Genomic DNA, 22,327 nt, shown 5'->3' on the forward strand with positions numbered 1-22,327 from the left:
AGTTACGTAGGTTTGCTAACATGACAATTTTTTATTCATATTATGAAATGTCTTACTTCGGACGGGCTTGATTTATTATTAATGATGACCAGTGAATCTACCGCGCTTAAACTTGAGCCGTCAGACAATGTTTTTGGCTTTGCCTGTTAATGATGCTCCTTGGGACTGTGTCTGGTACTTTCAGATTATTTAGAGTGTCAGCACAACAAAGAGAAGAGTGAGAACAAGATTCTGCACTAATTGCTTTAAGTGCTGGGCTTGTGTCTTCAGATGTCAGGATTAAAAAGCATTTGCATATGATTTCTTCCCTACGTCTTTTATGGACATCAATGTTAGAGCAGTGATTCTTTCCTCGTCTTGCTTATAAGCTGTTAGTCAGTGCCAAGGCTGTGTGTGTGGTTGGTAAATTTGAACACTTTTCTTTTTTGCAGACAATTCTTTATTTAATTCAAAATAGTAAGAAGGATATCTTATCATATCAGAGATCAGGGGTACAGAATTAATTCATATGCAAAACTGAGTGCTCTGGCATTCAATTACAAACAGCTTTATCTAATATTACATGCAAACAAATAAAGCATCGGGTTCCATTGCACAAAAAACACCACAATGTCTGGAGGCTTACGGACATTTTTATAAAACACATCATAGGCCACCTTGCAATGTGAATGTATTCATGCATATTTCTCAATAGCAAATATCCACTGCCGCGGTTCATAGTGTGAATGAGAAGGAAAAGAAAAGACTGAGAGAAGAAACTAAAAAAAGCATATTTTTCTCGTCAGGCTGTTGTGGGTTGGCGTTTATGAGCTTTGAGGCCTGGGATGTGGTAGCTGTGATTTATAGCTTTCATTATTAAGGTTTTTACCACACTGCGTTCCCAACAGGCACCACACAGACCTACACAAACACACACTGGAGATACACACTTGTGGGAGCTTGTATTTTGCCAGACTGCGGTTACACAGAGGTGCTGAAGAGTTAAAAGTTTGTTTTTTTTTGAAGCGCAGCGTTTACCGCAAAAATTAAATGTTAATGCAGCCCTAAGGTCTGTATCAGGAGGTGCAGGTGGCTTTTTGAGACAGAGCAAAGGCACATGCACTTATGAACACAGATAGCTACACACACTTCCCTGGCCACCTGAATCTTTGATATTTGTGCTTTTCCCCTGCTTCACTGTGGAGTGCAGAAATATCGCAGTCTGGAGCAGGAGGGGAAGCGAAGGGAAGGTTTTTCCAGTTGAACTTGTGAACTCGAGATGGGACTCTACCCTTCTCTCGCTCTGCAACATCTTCTATTATGTCTCACCTTATCTTTTACATTTCTTTCAGTGGCACCCTCTTGGACCCTCAACCCCTCTTTTTACTCCGATTTTGTTCTATTTACACTTTTGCCTCTTCTGTTCCTCTCTCAAGTTCACTTCCCCCCCTCTCTCTGTCTCTTGTCAACTTCAGGTCTGGTGTGATTTACTGTCGTAGCAGAGGATCCACTTATTCGGTCATGCTTTTCCTCCTTGCCACATTTTCTCAACTCTCTTCTTCTCACAGATGATTCCTTGGCTTTTTCAGGCACACACATGCTTTCCCAGCCTTTTGCTTTGCTTACTTTATTTATTGACTCTTTCCACAGTGATACTTGGCTGAAACACCACAATACTGATATGACACTTCACCATTCCTCTCTTCAGTACTCTTCTAATTAATACTAATAACACAAAGCTGCATGGAAACTCAGATGTTAACAGTCATAAGCATGCTTATAGTAAAGGTTTTGTGTACATTGGGTGAATTTCTCCTGGCAAGTCCGGAGCTTCTCGACAAAGCTCACTGGCCGTCGGTGGAAGCGCAGACACACACACACACACACACACACACACACACACACACACACACACACACACACACACACACACACACACACACACACAGTTTAGCTGAATAGCAGCAGCTAAAAGCTGGCCTAATCCAGGCCCCATCCTGAAGAAGATTTAACCGACAAATAGATTTGACACAGCGGCTCCTCCAGCCTGTTTCCCTGTTTTCCACAGGGTTGAAGAGTGGGGGAGAGGAAAACTGGAGCTTATATCCCCATGACTGAGGAATGTGAAAAGCAGGCAGCTGAGACCCATTGGAGAATTTCAGCCAAAAATATGACAATTGATGTAGAATGGGCTGAAAGTGAGGATAGGTGGCAGAGGAACAAAGCTGCACATGCCGGCTGGTAGTGGCTTTGAAATGTCTTTGAAATCAAATCCAGAGAGAATTTGATGCTCGATGAGTTTCCATATATTCTCTGAGCTTCCGCAAAACACCTTCTTGTGGCTTCATTCAGCTCCTTCACTCCCTATGTGTGTCATGGCCTATCCCACACTTTATAGACTCACTCCTATAATGGGGGGAATTTTCCGCTTACGGGGTGTGAGGTTGGTATTTTTATGGGCTGTGAAAAAAGGTGTCGATTTTGAGGATATATGAGGTGCATCTGGGGCATTCAGAAAGAAAAGTTTAAAAATACAGAACTGAAAGGTTAAGTATTAGTACTGCTAAAGGCTCATGTAAGCCAATATTATCGACAAATAAATACCCTAAGGTCACATAAGCTATGCTCGGAATGTCACAATTTACAAGATAAGACCAAGACTAAGAAGTGATTTATCCAGATTATAGGGCTGGATATTAACACTGATCTTAGTTCAATTGGAGCTACCACAGTTGCATAAAGCAAAGTTGTAAACACATTTCCCCTTATAAAATCATGTATAAAAGATTAATTTTACCTCACTAAAGCAAAAACAACGAATAATGACAACTATATTTTTTAAGCCTGCCTGCGAAAAAAGAGTTGATTAATAAAAAACGGCACCACTTAATAGGGTGTCAAGACCTCAGCCTGATGTCTGGATAACAGATGTTAATGTTAGCTACTCAGCAGGGATAGACTAAATAAAATTGGATCCATGCACTGCTCACTCGAGTTCCACGGCTTCACATTCTTTCGCCAGAGATAATATCTCCTCAACAACACAAATAGAGAATTTTTTTCATCCCTTTAATACAGGGGTGGGAAACGTTCAGCCTCCAGGCCGTATGCGACCCACAGGACCATTCATAAATACAAAGAAGCAGTTCAAAAATACTAGGAAACGTTCTCATGACAGGTACTCATTTAGAAAAGTAAGAAAATAACATAAAAACACTAAACTGTCCTTTTAGGGTGGTCCCGTCTGGCTGTATGCCTCTCAGGTCAGGGTCAGGGCGAATCAACACATGTAACTTTGTCTCTGTCAGGCAAAGAAAAGCAGATGCGAAATTTCATGCTTCCCTAGAGAAATGGACAAACCGATAAAACATTTATTTTAAAGTTGAATGCAGCTCAATCAGACTAGGTGATAGATTTGGCCAGTGAAAGTTATTCCATCGCTTCAGCTTAGTCCAATAAGTTTTGATGCATTTGCTTGAATCTGAGCACTCATAATGTTCCAATATACAGAATTACGTTGATCTCCTTCACTTGCTTCACCTTTTTACTCCTCAGGCAGCTCCACCTCAGTTGAACTCATCCCTCTCAGTAAACTATGAGCCACATGTGAGCTATTTTGTGCAGATTGAACCAATACACAGCTGAAACCTTCAAGCGTTCAAAAATTGAACCCTTGCAATTTGGGTACTATGTGTTAAAAGGGTTGTACCTCCCAGACAATTCTTTCAATATTGACGTAAACCTACTCAAATTAAAGCTGATACTATCCACGTATTTAGAGGCTGGACTCTGTTGTCCAGGGACCATGAATACTCATCAAAGCACCAAATGTCTGTTGACTAAAAAGAGTTTCAAACTACTTATTTGACATTTTCTGTTACGCACTGACTATTGCATTATTGGTTTTCCATTGGATTTATGGACATTATGAAAAATATTCACCTCATCCTTTAAAAACATTCAGAATAAAATCCCTTTGAATTCTTTGGTACATTTGAATCGAAGCATGGCTACCAGTAGCTGACTGGGAACAGAGCTATCTCCTTAAATCGTCCTCTGCGTTCTTGTGTGTCCTGCCAGACATCTGGACATTGTCTGTTTTACGAGGCTGCAACTTGAGCTAATGCTCGTTTGAATCCAGTTTACCACAGCGTGATTTGTACTGTCAGGCTGTCTCCTAGAAAATCTAGCCAAAGTACACATTTTCCTTAATCACAGCCCTTTTCTTTGTCATTTTGGAAGGCTAATGGCTGAAACATGCCACAAATGTACAGTAAGAATGTCTTCTTATTAGCCAACTTAAGTTTATATTTATTTTACATTGAATTTGAAATTGATAGTTGACTTAATCAGTGAGACGTGGTCTTTCAATCCAAGGTAACGTGAAGCCTAGAGGCTAAAATATGTGTTTGATACATGTTAATTCATTGTCTCCGTCTTTGTCAGTCTCTCCCGTCAGCGGCCCTGTGTGTAGCAGCAGGGGTTGGTGTTAACGCATCTGAATTCGCTTGAAACATTGGCCTCAGATATGAGCGCCACTGCCAGCCCACTCCATGGCTTCATCAGCACTGACCTGTTTTGTTCCCTTCATTTTCTTACCTTGTCTTTTTCTCTCTCTGCTCTCTGAAACCTGTTATCTGTCTGCTCTCCTTCTGAAACTCTACTGATTCCCCCTACTATACTTTTCCTCTCTCATAGCACTGAGCATCTGTCAGTGTATTTGTCTGAATGGTCATGATATGTTGTCATCTGTTTCTTTTTTTTGTTAGTTTAGCCGATATCCCCATTTAGCTTTGGTGAAGGAATGGTCTGCGAGCCCCCTTGTAGTTCTCTGATCCAGTTCAGTCCTTCAGTCTGTCACAGCCTTGCTCAAACTGTCATTGCAGCAACTTTCTCTACTTCCCCAGACAAGCTTGATTAATTATGCAGTACTTTTATAGTTGTCGTGATCAATAAGTAATTGAAAGAGTGCTGAATTTCTATTAGTTTATCTTGCTAGCCGAACAACCAGTTTATGATTTGGATTTCAAAACTCTTGACAAAACTGTCAAAAGTGGAGAGTATGGTTTCATATTTAACTCCCCTTGTTGTCAGGTGACTGCGATCAGACTGCGGCTACGCTTTCTAAATGTGGTGAGAAGGGACTCGCATTCATTAACTAGTAATAGAGAGCATAGCTAATGGATAAGTTCCTGTGAGAATGTAGCCTTGCTAAGCTTATCTAAGTCAGACGATGGAGCAGCAGTCACCACCGGTGTCCCAGTGGATAACTGGCGAGATGCGACAAAACGAGGTTGTCCACATAGTTACTGGACTGTGTGTCTCATTCAAGTTTGAATGCTAACTTCCATTGCATGTTAATAGTTTACTGTGGATAGTGATAAAAAGGGCGAGTGCATACTGAGGGAATATGTACACGTGTTCCAGTTTGAGTGGAAGGCTTCCCCCAGACTGACATGCACAGACCATTAGCGGGCCTCATTAGGGCTGAATCCCATCATGCAGAAGAAGACTACGTAGAAGTTCAAGGTCCAGGTCGGCAGTCTGGCGTATGCAGATAAAGCAATGAAGCTGACGAGTTAAATAAGACAAGATACAAATGGGTTTAGAGGAAATAGAAGGTTACGTACTTAGTTTATTATGACAGGCATTTAGGAATTCAAAATATTATTATTATATCTGACTTTTTTGCACTTTTTTGTTGGCAGCTCAAAACAGCATATTATTTAAAGGGATTTTAGTACATGCAGTAGAATGTTGTTTATAATTGCAGGGTTTCTGCAGCATATTGTTGTTGGGGGAGGTGTTGCCTTGGAAAAAGAAACGGAGTTAATTGATCACAAGATGAGGTGCGTCGGCATTTGTCTGATTGAATGTTTCAGATAATATGAGGTATTGAATTAATGTGCATGTTTCTTATCACATCTGCTAAACACAGGTTGTGTTTTGTTTCTGTCAAAATGATTGACATGGCGATAATAAACATTTCATAGTTCTTAACGCCTCACATGAAACATTTCCTTCCTTAGATGGCAATATATCTGTTTTTGGTAATACTACTTAGGTGGGTCATATTTCCATATACACGGATTTGTCTGTGGCGGAGCTGGTTCAATTAGGCTCTCAATCACATCAAGCCATGGTCATACAGATTGTGTTTGTCACATCTGTCAAACCATACCGCCTTGAGTTGGGGCTAACGAGATAATTACTGGATTGGTGATATCTGGTGGGAGGCGAAATATTAAAGTTGATAGTCATGAGTAATGATCACAAACCAGGTCAAATCAAATGAATCCATGGAACCACACAGATGGAACAGACAGCTACTTTGCACACTGCCATAATTCTCCTGGAAATCCAGGCCACCTCCACAGAGAGGAAATGAAATACATGTGTGGTGCAACTGTAAGATGACTTGTTCTAGCTGTGAAAACACTGGACAGTGAACTCTGGTTAACCTTTGTGACCAACTGTACAATTAACATTCTTTGCTTGAAGTTTTGTTATTTTTACTACATTGATGTCCGGCCACACAAGCCGACTATGAGAATGGTAAATAATCATTACTGTAATGGATATCATCCATTATGCTGAGGGTAGTCATGATGATTTTCAGGTCCTTGAACTTGGATAATCACAATCCCTCTGAGATACAACGTTAAAGTTGGCACTGGTATTTTACCCCAGAGGTTTTTGGAGCTGATTTTAACAAGCGAAACATTTTGGACTGTATGTTTTTATTTGATGTCGCTTTATTTATCAATCAGCCTTTTTTAAAAGACTGCATTTGTCAGTTCACATGCCAAAGTGTAGGATCCCCCACATAAGCCATTTCTGATACTCAAAATGGGATGAAATGCATGCTATCATTAAGTTCTGCACACATTCCTTGGTTACTGTTCAGAATTTGAAAGCCAAGGCTCTGTTTTCTCTGTCTCAGTCTCAGAGACCAACGAGGACCATCGCCAGGCCAAACATGTTTCTTTAATAACAGAAGTAAATATTACGCCAATGAATTAAGAAGGGTAAAAAAAGTCAAGCAACTAATCACGCTCACTGGGATATCATCATTTGCCATTTTTGCAGTCATGGGTAACACAGCTTGTTTTTATGGATCAATATATATTTTTTAATTTGGATAAAGTTTGAATCGATCTTTACTTGAACCTCGTATACTTGTTCCCACTTGCTGCACATTTTATTACTCAGACGCCACCGATCCTCTTTTTACATGTATTTTCTTCCTCTTTCAGGCTCATCATAAAGCTTTCATGCTGTTTCATCTGCTGCTCACTGGCTTTGACAAGATACTGCGATTTTCAGTGAGTATTCAACTTTCTCATTTGGGTTTTAGAGTTTTGGTTCGATAAGGATGTTAAGATTACTTCACCACTCACAAGACATTTCCTCTGAAAATATTTGGCCATCATGTTTTTAGTAACAACTATTGCTTCTCCTGGTTAACGACGGGACATTTTTACTCTTAATTAAGAATGAATGATATTCTTTTATTTCAGTAAGGCTTACATTCCCCCATCTTTGGCAACACTGCCATTATCAGTGATTGCATTAGAACAGCAATGCGACTAATATTATTATGAATGTGTTATTCCGATTAAAAATAAAAAGTTAATGCAACCTACTTCAATTATGGAGATCTAATGTAATGACACTGCAGAGATGGTGAGACTAGCAACTCTATTATAGTCCAGTTGTAGCACAAGAATGATAACATTATAATATACTGAGGGAATAATATTGATTTTTAAAATTGAGGAAGTGAGATAAATAGTGGTGAGTAGGCGACTCTTATCTGTGAGATTGAAACATCATGTTTTGTTCTAGTAAATGCTTTGCTTCTCTCTCTCTCTGTCTAGTTATTTCCCTCTCTCTTCTTTTTCTATCTCACCTCCTCCTCCAGCCTGCAATTTTGCTCTCCTCCCCTCCCACGCACTCGCACACACACACATATACACACACATATACACACATACACTATACCATATTCACACAATTACGAGGGGGAGAAAAGAATGAGAGATGCTTGGGAGAGGGAAAGAGAAACACACCAGGGAAGTGAGACAGGGATGATAATAGAAAGTGGAAGAGAGGAATATAATGAGATGGAGAAAGGGATCAAAAACGGAAAGCTAAGAAAAAATATTTGATATTTTTTCATTCGAAAGCCACCAGGATCGCAAAGTCTGGAAGTCCTCGAGCGATAGAAGTCCCGCAGTCTATTTAAAGACAAGATGCATTTAAAATTTGTAATATACTGTAAATATAAGAACATATTTAGCATTCTGTTGCATAACAAACACATTAAAGCTTCATTTTTGTGGCTCTTTAGTAGCAAAGCAGTCACCAAACGTAACCCTGACCTATAAACTGAAGGTGTCTTTTTATTCTTCATGCATTAAATGGAAACAGGATACTCTCCTCCAGTCCTTTCCCTGGGTTTCTAGGTTTTGCTCGGTCCATCAACACTGCACAGCCTGGATGCATCACTGGTTTTATTATAAATTTAGATACGATTACATGCACCGTGCCTGTGATTTGAATCGTTATGGGCGGTTACCTGTGCCAGCTGTGTTTCTATGAGTGAGATGGTTGGTTGGATGCATGGAAAGAAGAGAATGAGGGGCTGGTTGACTTTCTGTATCCATCTCTGTTCCCACTTTCAGTTACAGCATCTCATCTCCTCCCACATGCTCTCACATTGAGTGAGGAATCAATCCTTCTCACTTCCATTATCTCTCCCTATCTCTCTCTATCACTCTCTCTGCCACTTCATTCTGGCCATTCTGTACAAATCGAATGCACTTGCCGCCGGCACAAATGAGTATGTCTCTCCAGCCTTACCACGTCCTCATTAGGTATGTTCTGGTGGCCTGACTTATCCCGTCTCATCACTTTCCCCCTGTAATTGGGCAAAAAAAAAACCTCTACCTACCTGTCAGCAGGAGCCCCAAAACAAATGATGCAATTTCTTCTTTACTGCCACGGGGTTTATTAGCAGAGTGTGGGTTTTGACAATGGCCTCGGCACCATCATGGGTCATCGGTGTACAGTTTCAGTAAATGGATGTATCCTGGTGAGTCAGATCGTATTCAAATGAACACCACCACCTTTGCATTGCAAACACTGATATGCATTTACATGGATCAAATAATACAACAAATTAACTTGACAACATATTGTCCACGGCTGATTTAAACCATTATATGCGTGGATCTGTAACTTTTAATGTGATTTTTATTCCAAAAGTACTTCACTCTATGCCAGATTGGGCTTGAAATTAGGGATCAGATCTTTGTAGAATCAGCGTTGCATTCTTAAGGGAGAGTTGTGTTTTGTTATGTGAAGATACAATACCTTAATTTAGTCAGAAATCAATAAGAGAGCGGTTTAGAAGAAAACATTTGTAAAATGGGGAGTTCAAAGAGCGTGATTGATCCTGAAGCCACTACTCTCCAAGATGTAAGTCAATTTGTTCAGAGGCTCTGCACTTTGGTGTCTCTGAGTTGTGTTAGTGTATTTTAAAATGTGGCAGCTGCAGCTGTTCAAGAAACACCAGAGTAAAGATTACACACCCCAACGCTTGAGTAGATAATCTGTCGTTTATTAAGGTATCGCACAACCAGTTTCTGAGTGCTTTCATTTTATTTTTCTTGGAAGATCCCTCTCACCCAGGCTTCGGTCTTGAGTGTAACTGGCTCACTCAAACCTCTGTCACTTCCTCAGGGAAAGCAGGAAGTGGCTGAGATGTGTTTCCTGCTTGAATGTGAGACAGCTTCCTTGGCCGCAGCACATGCTGGCACGGCCCTGGATCGGAAGCTAGCAGGAAGGAACAGGGTTTCTTTACTATATATTCACTGCACATTACAGCCACCTTCGTCTAACCTTTACTTAAATCCCACCTTTTTACAAGGAATAAATAGCTTATAACCATCTATTGTGTTTCATACATTAGGACTTTGATCTGAACTTGAATGAATTAATTCTTTTTTTAATGTTATCAGCCTCAAACATCTAATATTGGTTAAGCCTTGTACAATCTTTCTCATCTTACCTGCTCATTTGGTGTAAAAATAGGACCCACACTAGTGTTTCCAGGACATTTCCTTTGAGATCTTTTGTCCACCTAAACCATTAAACACTAGAAAAGAAATGGTTTGTTTGTTGTGCTTATGATGTGTTGATTTTACAATGTGGCAATACCTGACAGAATAGTCCGGCTTCTACAATTTCTTTTTCTTTATTTGTGTCTGAAACAGCACACATCTCCTTAGGAATGGGACAAAATCAGCACCAATGCAAGTAAATGACAACAACTGTGTGATTAAATCTATTGACATTTAAAAGTCAAGGTCAAAAGTTTCAGCGTGATTAGAGAAAGTCTTAAATATGCTGCCACTGTTGATTCAATGGGGGCTTATAAATACAGCATCTCATCTAGTCATTATCAAACTGCCTCGTCATACAAGCTCAATCATCTCGTCTGACAAAAATCACCATAATTACAGGTGAATGAGTGTGATTGGCTTTATTGACATTTAACATAAGAGCTCACAGAGAAGGTTAGAGGTGACATAAGTTCTTAACTTTGCTGCATTGCGGCCCCTGACCCGCCTCTGGGGAGGGTTACACCATTCTTATGCAGAAGCACCGTTTTCCCTCTGCATACTAAAACACCATGTTTTGTGCATCCACCCGGCTGAAGAACAGCTTCTTCCCCAGAGGTTTCATCCTCCACCACATCAAAACATGCGCAGAGACATACATCGTAACATAGTGGTCGAGGACTGAAGACCGGAAACTATTAACAAGATAAGACTGCTGCCAATGCACTCAAACATATGCATGCATTCTCTACCCAGTCACCATACCCCGCCTGAATGTTGTGGACATTTTTCCTGTTGTTATGGACACATCCGATCTGGACAGTCTTCTGTTGCGCCCTTAATATGTATATGCGGAGTTCAAGTAGGAAAACGGCTAAATAAAATCTCCATACTGCTTTGTATCAATGTTGAAATAACAAGTACCTCATTCAGGTGCCTTTTATTCATTATGTGTGTATATATATATATATAGAGAGAGAGAGGACACTACATATACGCTTACATCTTTCTGTATCTAATTTCTTATCATTTGCAATACATTTATAGTTTGCACTGTTTGCCTGCCTCATAAAATTTCTGTTTTCTAGTATATACGGAGGATGCTACCCTTATACATTTATCTTGTTATTTATCTTACCTATCTTGTTTTCTATTGCTGCTGGTTTCTTGAGAGATACCAAACATAATTTAATGCATGTCTATGATGACAAAGCTGGCTTGGTATGAAATTACCCTACTTTTAAGTCTCAGAGTTCATGTAGGAAGTTGTTGAATTACACAGTAGTTTCATTCGTAATTCCCTTTTCTGCCATTTCTCTCTCTCCTTGCACATGTATCTGTCTGTCTGTCTTTCTTTTCTCCTCTGACATAGAAACCACACATGCACATGTCTTGAAGAGTGAGCTGCTTTCATTCTTACTCCCTCTTACTCCTCACTGTACTGCAGAGCTCTTCAAGCTCACTGTTGCCCACGCAGAGCAGCGCCATTTTGGGAATCTGCAGCTCTTTTGTGATGGCTGTGAATCCACTGCTTTCTTTCTGCAGCTCAGTAAGTCACCTGTGCTATGAGGTGACGGATAACCTGACATCCTTATTTACTCTTTGGCCATTTTGATTGGTATGAAACAAGTGCAATGTGCAAGCAGTTAAAAGTGAAGTTGGTATTAAAGAATTGAAATGGAGCCAGTGAGACCATGTGCTGCTGGGCAACATGTAATTATCATCTACTTTTCTGTTTCTCTTCCTCCATCTCTGAACCCTTGTTTTCCAGTATTTTGTGATGCATTAAATGTGTTTTCTTGTTGAGCAGCAGCACAGATTTGATTCACACACAGTATATTTGTTGATTTGACACAGGATCATCCCTCTATCATGACATATGACAGAATGAGTATGTCCATTACCAGAATTTTATTTCCTCTTTCATTTGGAAGGCCGCATTTTTTCTCTCTCACTCTATTTCTCCGTGTTCCTTTCTTCCAAAATGTTCCTTTCTGAAACGTACCCACTCTTTAATTCTTTTCATTTCTCGTAATTTCTCTATCTCTCCTCCATATTGTTTCTCGACGCCCTCATCTCACACGCTTTCTTTATCTCTCTACAGTACATTAGCCTCCAGCCACCATGTTAATTACACCACAGTTCTTTTTCTCCATTATTCACCACTCTGCTATTTCTGTCAACTTCGCTGCCTCGCCTGCTTCTGCTACGTTGCCAGCATTTGCTCGGGTCTGCAGTGGCTGCTGATATGAGGAGGGGGTGTGCGCTGGTGCCCAATTCAACAACAAATGGCTGTTTAGCGTCATCTGATTGGCACAGATTAGAGGGCTCTCGGTGGTGGTGCGGAGGCGGCTCTTGCGAGAGGACCAGGCAGCTTCATTGCTGCTGTCTGAGCACAGCTGACTGAGCCATCCGCCCAGAACGTGTGCTACTATTTAATGAAAGTTTGCTCCATTAAATGTAATTGAATGGATGGAGACAGAAAAAAAACTGTGTTAGAACGCTCATAGGATGCCAATTTCACCTGATTAATGGTTTTATTTTGAACAAAGTCACCTCAGTGCTGATGTCAGACCAGCCTTCGAGCGGATGCACTAGGACAAGTAATCACTTCCTAAATGAATTTCAATCCTATCTCAAGAACTTTGGTTGACACTGATGTACAAAACTTTTTAATTGGCATTCAGAGAGTCCTCAACGTTATTATGTCACCTGCCATTTTAATAGCTGCCCACCTGCCTCTTTATGGTTTATTACTTTTTTATAGACCTTGGTCAAGGCACATTTTGTGAGAGTCGTTGAGTACCGTTGAATTTGTGTTAAGTTTAACGACGTTTAATTAACTCGTCTGGGCAAGTGCAGTCTGTGGACCCTGCTAAAAACATGCATCTTTAATAAATTATGACTTAATTTATTCAGGATCTGGGATCTTCTGGCTTGTAATGCACAGATATCAATACTGAGGATATGTGCGTGCACCTTCACACATGCATGCAGCTGCAAGCAAATCCCTCTGAATCTGAGGAGCCTGTCCCCACAGTGTCCCTATAGCTTGATGCCTGCAGCTTGGTTAGTTTCAGCTGCTTATTTTTAGGCACCAAAGCACTATGGTAAATGGATTGTAACCTCTCAGATAGGACTCTCATTCAGTCTGTGTGTGTGTGTGTGTGTGTGTGTGTCCCTGAGTGCATGCATGTGTTCTCCACTGTTTACTTATTTATTGTCTTTATGGAAACACCCAGGAGTGAACAAGGTGAGACAGTGTGTGTGTGTGTGTGTGTTGCAGTTTATGTCAGAAAGGGGTCAAGGTGTTTAAGAGAAAGAAACAACCGCTGGTCAGCCTGAGATTCTTATCTAATTCGTGTTCATCAGTCAAGCGAATTATCTCCTTTGCTACTACATATGTCTCCTGTTTTTAAGCTACTATCAGTGCCTGCTTCATATTTAACATTTAACACCAAACTTGATCACTGGTTGTTAATTCAGCCAGTTAATGAAAGCAACAGAGACTAAAGATTTAAAGTGTGTTCTTAACCTTCATTTAGCACCAAGGATTTTTCTAAAATCAAACCAAATGTCTGCCGTTTAAATTAAGCAGGCACCCCTTGAGTCTTAAGCCTAATGAGATTTGCAATTCTTGCAGCTTGTTAAAATAAGCAAGGTGCAGTAGCAGGTATTGATTTCTTAAATTTAGAAAATTGACCTTTTAGTGAAATTCCAGCCCAGACATGCTTTTGCTTTTAACAAAACAAAGTACATATAGTAATTGAATAATGTTTTTCAATGGAATTGGACCACGTTTGATTAAAAAATGTGACTTTAATTTGTACTGACCCCTGTGAAGCCCGCAGTTGTATAACCACAGGATTTGTGGTACTGGAATGGTTGGAAATTATGTTGTGCATAATTCAGTCCATTGAGCAGCCACCTGTCTGTCTCATGGACGGGTGAACAGCCTGAACTAATCTTTTTTATGGGGTTCCCTCAGCAGAATGACGTGGGACAGAAGATTCTGCATGGCACAAAATCCCAGAATCCCAGAGTAGTTATAAGAGGACCTTTCAGTCCCAAGTGGAATATGTTTGTTTCTCATCCAGTAAAATACTCAAAATCATCCAATGCCTTCAGCGCATGTGGGACTTTCTGTGTTGGATGATATTATCGGGAAGAGCATTGCTGGAAACACTACAAGTACTACAAGTGAGGACATGCTCACAGCTCGATATTGTGAAAATATTATTGACCAAATGTGAGAATACAATCTCAAAGTGCAGGTTGCGTGACATTTTGAGTTGTGAGATGATGCAGTTCCACATTTACTAGTCTGTAATATCAGCCGGCAGCCAAAATCACTCCACCCATCTACCACCCATTCAACCCCAACCCTCCCCAAATCCTCTGTGCTTGTCCTAAATAATATATCAGTTCGTCATGAGGGCAACTGGCTGTGAGGACCTGATTCATCAGAGCTCGTATGACCCAGATACTGTTGTCCTGTGGTTTAAAGTCAACGTGACGTCTGGTAATTAATTGTTTGTGATTTCAGCTGGATGTGAATCAGCAGCACTTTGTTCAATACAGATTGAATCGTCATTGCCAGATGAACAAAGATGACATTTATTCAGACCAGTGCAACAAAAACCATTTAGAAATGAGTAACTTTGTGAATGTGATCCTTCTAGAATGTCCCCTTAAAAGAGAAATTCCCCTTTAAGTGAAACAGATCTGAATAAAAATATATCTATAACCTTATAAATAAGGTTAACAATAGCAAAATCCATATTTCACTATTGTGTGACAGCCAATTACTGTAACTATGTTACACACACATCTGGTCTATGCTCATCTACCCTCACTGCCTCCTTTGCCATTTTGTGTGAGTTGGGGCCCGTGTGCCATAGAACGCCTTCGCAATTTCACACTTGAGAGGAAAATACAACAACGGCAGACTTCAGAGCAGCTAAAAAGCCCCTTTTGTGTTTCAGTGAGCCAACGAGGAAACCCCGCCCCACTGCCACGCTCCACAGAGACCAAAAACAGCGAGGCACGTTTATCTTTCCACACAATTACAATTTCACTTTGAAAGGTTCTGAGCTGTGACTCTTAACACGTTGGAGTGCCTCTGCCGCCTGGCAGCTTTCAAAGAGAATAATGTTTGATTTATAATTTTTTTTCACATTATCTTCCCTGTGTGTCTTGGCCTGCCATTTCCTCATCTACACGTGGACAAGCTGAGATGAAAAACTGTTTGTTTTTCAGATGGCGGTGGAGCATTTAGGAACACAAGGTCGTTACTTTTACTTTTTATCACTCTAGAAGTTTGACATAGCTGCATTTCTTTCATTATTTTTGTCCTTGGTACCTCGTTGGTGTTGAGCAAACTATCATTATCAAGGGATGGATTACGTTGCCAAAATGTATACAACAATTAAAATGTTCAAATTGGTTGATATCAATAATAATCTCATTGATATCACATTATTATTCATTTTAAGTTTAGAGACTGATTTTTGCTCCGGAGTGAAGGTTGTGGTTTTAAATTCTTCTTTTATTCAACTTTTCAACAAAAACAAAAAAGACATACAACATTATTTGTCATCTGGCGCTTTTGTTTTCTGTGTGAGACACTCGGTGCACACTGAATTGCCTGAGTCACAATCTAGATATTTCTCATGTGTTTTGCTCCCATGGTTCTTTGTGTTACCTGCAGTAGTCACTGCACACAGATGTTCCGCTCCGGGGGCCACACCTATGCCCAGCAACCTCTTGGCAGCAGGTGTCTCTACAGGGCATGCTGTCAAAGTTTGAGTCACTTTCTGTTTGTAATTGGCACTCAACCACCTGCAGCTCCCACAACCATCCAAAGAAGAGGGGTTCTATTTTTGAATTTACTCATAAATGTGTCTTTTGTATTGATTTCATTATGTCTGAAAAGTTTTCTTTGCTCCTCCTCTTCTCCTGAGAGCTTGGGCTGGGTCTGAAACCGTTTCTGTGGCCTTGTGAAATCCAGTGAGACATAGTTGTGTGTTGTCTGGATGTACGAAAACATGACATGACTTGACTCACCTGTCTGGGGAAACAGGTGTAATAGTGCTATTACTAATATGGTATCAGAAGAATCAGTACAGTTGACACTAGCTTACAGGTGAAGGATTCTTCTTTCATTTTGTTGTCTTTAGTCTCTGCCCTCATATTTCTCTCATTAAATAATCATTGTGGGATTGCAATGTGGTGATTTTCAAGAAACACAGGCCTGGGAAAAACTATTCATTTTCTACCACTACAATACAGACTGATTAATCAATGCAGAACATTGATTCACTCTGTTATTATGTAAAATTGTAAACCACAAGATGATACATGGGTTTAGTCTTTTTTACCAGGATAAGAACACACACACACACACACACACACACACACACACACACACACACACACACACACACACACACACACACACACACACACACACACACACACACACACACACACACACACACACACACACACATATATCAACCTGATCATCAGCTTGTTGTGCTCAACTTTTTGTGGAGATTAGTGTGAATGTAGCCTATGATGCAATCATTGTTCAGCAGTAACCTCTGTAAGTCAGTCAGCTCACCTGCTCTGTAACTTCAGGTGTGTATGACTCACTGGATCTGATTCATATTAACACAGAGCCCAAACTGACACGCCTCTGCTGATAACAACCTTTAGACTGTAAAGCAGCGTTGTGGTTTATTTACACTATTTCGAACCACCGTAACTAGCATAACAATAATGACATCATGGTAAGCTGGAATCATAGCATTCAGACCTCATGACATAGTACTCACAAGTTAATTATATCTTTTATTATGATTACTCATCATTTTATGATTACTTTAGGGCACCCATAGTTTCCTATGATTTAAGGAAAGGGGAGCTCAAATACAATTGTAAATTCAGAGTAAAGTTCCAAGAAATTACTTTGTAATTATAAAATGTTGGTGTGTTAATACCGGTGTCTGTTGGCAGAGAGACAGTTAATTGTATGTGAGGAATAAAGTTTCGAGGAATATTTAGTTTGGGTTAAATTGAGCTGTAATTTCAAGGAACAGGAGTCTTGCAAGGAAAAGTGCAAGTTTTTCAGTTTATTTAAGGTTAGGTTCCTCTCCTTTTGTGTTGAAACAACATTGAAACAACCTTGAAACAATATAAGTGTAACCACTGAAAGACACAAGAGAAAAACCCTGTGGTTGTGCAAAAAGTTACCAAACTTTTATCACAAAGTTCCACTGTAGATAATTGGTATTTACACTCACTGTACTATGATTTACAAGATCATTATCGAATATGAAGTATTAGAACTATACGTTCTGCTTTTGTTACGTCTTAATGTGCTAACGGTCTCTGCCACCATCATCTGTAAGATGCAAACAAGCTCCTCTGTTAACACTTTCCAGTTGACTGTGCCGACAGACAATCTCAGCAGCACTTAGCTGCATTGAGCTATGATGCCACATATTTACCTCAGGAATTGACCCCATTCACACACTGCTAAAGGTTACTGAGTATCTGTCAGTGTAATTGGTCCTTTGTGACTGCAGAGAGGCAGTCTACACCACATTCATTCGATTCAATTCCCAGTCTCCCAGTCTGACATACAGTATAATCTGCTTCCCCTCTCGCTCTCTTCCCCACTCGCACTCTCTCCAACTCTCATTAAAGAACACTCCTCAGTAAGGAGAAGACACTCTGCAGGTAGCTGTTTAGCATACACTATTTGGGTGTTGTTTCAGAGAGGCCAATGGCTTGTAATGGAGGGCAGCACTGTTGCTACCGACTCTGTACTTCAGTTGTTTGATGTGAATGCCAATAAGCTGCTAAACATTGTCTATCACAGTGGTTCTCAAAGGGCATGAGGCCGTGGGACGAGGGGGGGGGGGGGGGGGGGTATTGATGACCAAGGAGAAAAATATATGATTGAATTTATCAATTTATGTAGGAAAAATACATAAGAGCGTGTTGATGCTGACGTTTATTGCACTTAAAATAAACTTCCTTGGCTTTTACATAATTTATGCTATAACCTGATGATTTTTGTTACTGCCAAACAATACGTTTATTGTACCTAAAGCAGCTTATTAGTAAACGGTCCAATTTCAACTTTGCCTACCTGGATCCTAGTCTCATCAAAGCAATTTCCCACAGGGACATGCCAGTGTTTCACTGATTCTTGATGTTTGCACTTTGACAAATGATTGTCAGGCACAGACAAAAACCTCTTTATCTGTGTTCGTGCTCTTTCAGTCGTAAAGTACACATTCTGTTTTGAGAGGGCATTGAAGTTGTTGAATTATTACACACCCATGAAGACCGTAGCTCTCCTGATACACTACTGGACACAACTCGCATAACAGCTTATGAGCTGTGAGATACGTTTACAGTAGGTTTTGTTGTCTTTTAAATATGACCTCCAACAGAAAGCTGAGAGACGTTTTCAGCATTTCAAAAATGTTCCCAAAACATAAGCTTGCAGTATGTGTCTCTCAAAATGGAAATCTCTGCATCAGCCACACATACACGCACCAACACCTCGCTGTGAAATGGGAAAGACTTTTGAATTTTTACCTTTGAGTTTCCGCCTGTTAATACTTCAAACACTTAACTTGTGAGAGCCAAGTCTGAATCCCAGACTAGGATGTCATGCTGCTCAAACAGACCCATCTGAGCAACTCACAAACAGCTTTAGAGGAGAGCAGATACTGTGGTGTAATGAGGTTGCAGAATGCTGCTATAACACCCCCTCTTTGTTTAAGGCTACTATTACATTAAATACATCAACAGTAACGTTTCCATACTAAAACGTCCTGTTCTCTCTGGGTGAAGCATACGGGGGGGGGGGGGGGGGGGGGGGGGGGGTAGAGTACAGCAAGGTCTGTGGGAAGGGAATCAATCGGCCCATTCTCTTTCACACCCTCACACACACACATACTCACAGCAAAAAACGCACTGTCCAAGTCCTTATCTCCATGGTGATACAAAGTGTGGTCTGGAGGAAAGAGGTAGTGCACAAACCAGAAGACAAACACGCAGTAAAGCAAACTGAGCTCTCCCCTCAGCTATTTCATTCATGGCTGTGAAAGGCAATAGCCCTCAAATCCTGTTTGACTCACTAAGAAAACATAAAAATGCTGATGTTGTACACACTGTATTGTTCTATATTCCATTAATATCTAAAGCTTTTTATGGTAAAATCCATATCATGTGGGATGTATAAAAGCTGCCCAAGGTCAAGATTTATTAACCCACAACATTATTAAGTGGTTTTAATTTTGTAGGTATTTCTAGCTGATATTTGACAGAAAGAAGGTAAATGTGTGGTTATCAGTGGTCCTGTATGAGGACTGCAGTAAAAGTGGATGGGCTCTCAAAGCTATAGATTTTATTATCTCTTCCATTTAGATTGTTGGTTTTGTTTGCCTGAATAGAAACACGAGATCACAGGCCTCAGGAGATCACAGGTTGTTCTGTATTTCACAGAAACACTGTAGTTTCCTGATGTTTACTTTATTATGTTGGGTACTGGAGTAATGAAGATAAGATATGATGTTGAAATGCCTCTAACTAGATTTCTCTCCCATTCTTTCTCTTTCTCTCTTTTTTACTACTATTCTCAGTTGCTGATTTAGACTGAATACTTCACTCGAATGAGACTTCAGCTGTGAGCGCTCACCATCAAAACATTTTTGCCATCAAGCTCCAGCTACCAAAAGGTACCGCTTCTTGAATATAGTGTTGTTGTGATACTGATGCAAGTATTTAATATTCTATGCATGTGGTTTATTTTTGCACTTTATTGCTCAGTATTTGCTTTGACAACTGATTTAAAATATTTTGTGGACTGTTGTTTACTCAGTATTCATATTTTCCTTTCCTTTGCACTCTCTGCAGCACCAAATGTGTCCTTAAGACTCTCATCACTTCACTCACTGGGCATTATGTTGACCCTAACCTAAAGCCATCAGCACCCCATCCCTACCTTTCCTTCCCATCTCCCCTCCCTGCACCCTCCCCCATCTCCATCATGACCAGTCTGAAGCGCTCTCAGACGGAGCGCTCGGTTGGGGGCTCAGTGCCAGCCACTGATGAGTTTTACACCCGCCGTCTGCGCCTGCCCAATGGAGGGGCGCCCCCACCCCGCAGCGAGAGCGCCCACATTTCCTCTTCCACCACCACTGGCACCAACCCCGGCGTCCCCAAGATGGGGGTTCGGGCTCGTGTGGCTGACTGGCCGCCAAGGAAAGATGGGGGAGGGGGGGGTGTTTGGCACATCACCGTGGAAACCGACTCCCCCAGCTCCACCAACACCACCAGTTCATCAGGATCTGGAAGTGGAGATAGAGAAAGACTTGTCGGAGGGGGAGGAGGAGGGAGTGGAAGTGGTGGTAGTGGTAGTAGTGGCAGTGGAAGTGGAGGGGTGTCAGCTGTTACAGCCCACAGCAATCTGTCGGCTAAGCTCGGCCACCTAATAAGCCCACAGGACTCGTCCATGCTGCGCAACATCCACAACACATTAAAGAATAAGATGCAAAGCAAAGGAAAAGACAATCGCTTCCTTTCACCAGATGGCTATCTGGGCTCACCCCGCAAAGGCATGAGGCGCATCCGCCAGCGCAGTAACAGTGATATAACTATTAGTGAGTTGGATGCCGACGGCAATGAGGGCTGGTCTTTCTCAGGGTGGACACCAATGCACCGTGAGTATGGCAGCACGTCATCCATAGATAAACATGGAGTGTCAGGAGAGAGTTTCTTTGACATGCTAAAGGGATACCAGTCCTCTGAGGCCCCTGATCAGCGAAGCCCAGCTCCAGAGAGGCTGACGGAGCTCCTTACAGTGGCCCCCATAAAACAGGCTGCACTTGACCTGCCAGATGGACCTTTAGGTCCAGCCAGAGGTAGTCCTGCCAGTCGGCTGAAGGAACGAGAGAAGCACTTAAAAAGGAGGTCAAAGTCAGAGACGGGTGGAGAGTCTATATTTCGTAAGCTGCGCAGTGTGAAGGTGGAGGGGGACACGTCAAGGGCTGGGTCCGATGCTGAAGATGGGGGGAAAGGAGATGAAAGTGGCCCACCTCCAAAACCCTGGGTGTGCCAGAGAGGGTTTGCCCATTTTGATATCCAGTCTCTACTCTTCGACCTCAATGAGGCAATCCAAAGTCGTCAGTCTGGGGCGAAACGGAAGAACACCACAACGGGTGCCTCTGCTGCTGCTGCTGCCTCCGCTTCCGCCACATCCTCCCTCTCCTCTAATCAGAGCGGAGGGTATGGGTCACCGTGCGGCTCACAAGAGGAGCTGAGCAAGGAGGGAGCAGGAGGACATAACGCTAACCCTGCCTTAGACCCTGGTGATGACAAAAGCAACGATCTGGTGCTCAGCTGCCCCTGTTTCAGGAATGAGATTGGTGGAGAGGGTGAGAGGAACATCTCTCCTGCTAAACAGGTAGGTTTGGTGCAAGTACAGTATATTTACATCCAAAAAATATATGTGCGGTTATTTGTTCTGATTCCTGAAAAGATCTCTTTGAAGCTCTTACTGTTAATCTTCAGACTGCAGCCTGCACAGCCCATTTTGTCTGGGCATTTTGAAAACTGAAAGATTAGAGATAATTTAAAAGATTTCTGTATTTAGGAGATGCACTGAAAATGAAAATGTCTTTAGATCAAATGTTTGTCAGCTAACTTTACTTTATCGTTCATCCTTCAGCAGGGCAGCATAGGCAGTGGTGGAAGTTCAAGCAGTTCTTCTGGCAGTACGGAGGAAGGACCGCTGGATGCCATCCTCAATACTCATTTTTCCAACGCTGGTGTGGCAGTTATGGAGGCTCCGAAGGACGGGCCCAGTCAGCATGCCGACAGGTCCAAGCGATACATCGTGGAGCATGTTGACCTTGGTGCCTATTACTACAGAAAGTACTTCTACCTGAGAGGTAAGGAGAACAGAGCAGTTTGGGCTTTTTCTGTTTTTTTGACATCAACCGTTTGTATCCATTCCTGCATCAACTCCCTCCCTTCTCACCCCCCAGAACACTGGAACTATCTGGGCGTAGACGAGAACCTGGGTCCCGTGGCAGTCAGTCTGAGGAGGGAGAAGCTGGAAGAACACAAGGAGCATGGCCAACAGTACAACTTCAGGGTCATCTTCAGAATGAGCGAGGTACATTGAAATGGACACA

At 41.5% G+C, this 22,327-nt stretch overlaps 1 protein-coding gene across 3 annotated transcripts in view; it reads left to right on the forward strand.

The window, feature by feature from the left end:
- sipa1l1 (signal-induced proliferation-associated 1 like 1) overlaps window positions 1-22,327 on the forward strand; it is a 58,288-nt gene that overhangs the window by 15,106 nt on the left and 20,855 nt on the right. For 2 of the 3 annotated variants that reach the window (XM_034580973.1, XM_034580972.1), the window contains 5 exons: window positions 7,236-7,304; window positions 19,772-19,867; window positions 20,046-21,594; window positions 21,859-22,081; window positions 22,178-22,308. In XM_034580973.1, the coding sequence (XP_034436864.1) occupies window positions 20,179-21,594; window positions 21,859-22,081; window positions 22,178-22,308 (1,770 nt within the window). In that variant the 5' untranslated portion in view covers window positions 7,236-7,304; window positions 19,772-19,867; window positions 20,046-20,178. The remainder of the gene's footprint in view (window positions 1-7,235; window positions 7,305-19,771; window positions 19,868-20,045; window positions 21,595-21,858; window positions 22,082-22,177; window positions 22,309-22,327) is intronic. The other variant, XM_034580974.1, reaches the window with a different exon arrangement.

The sequence above is a fragment of the Hippoglossus hippoglossus genome, chromosome 24, assembly GCF_009819705.1.
Source record: "Hippoglossus hippoglossus isolate fHipHip1 chromosome 24, fHipHip1.pri, whole genome shotgun sequence".
In the NCBI taxonomy this organism is placed as follows: Eukaryota; Metazoa; Chordata; class Actinopteri; order Pleuronectiformes; family Pleuronectidae; genus Hippoglossus; species Hippoglossus hippoglossus.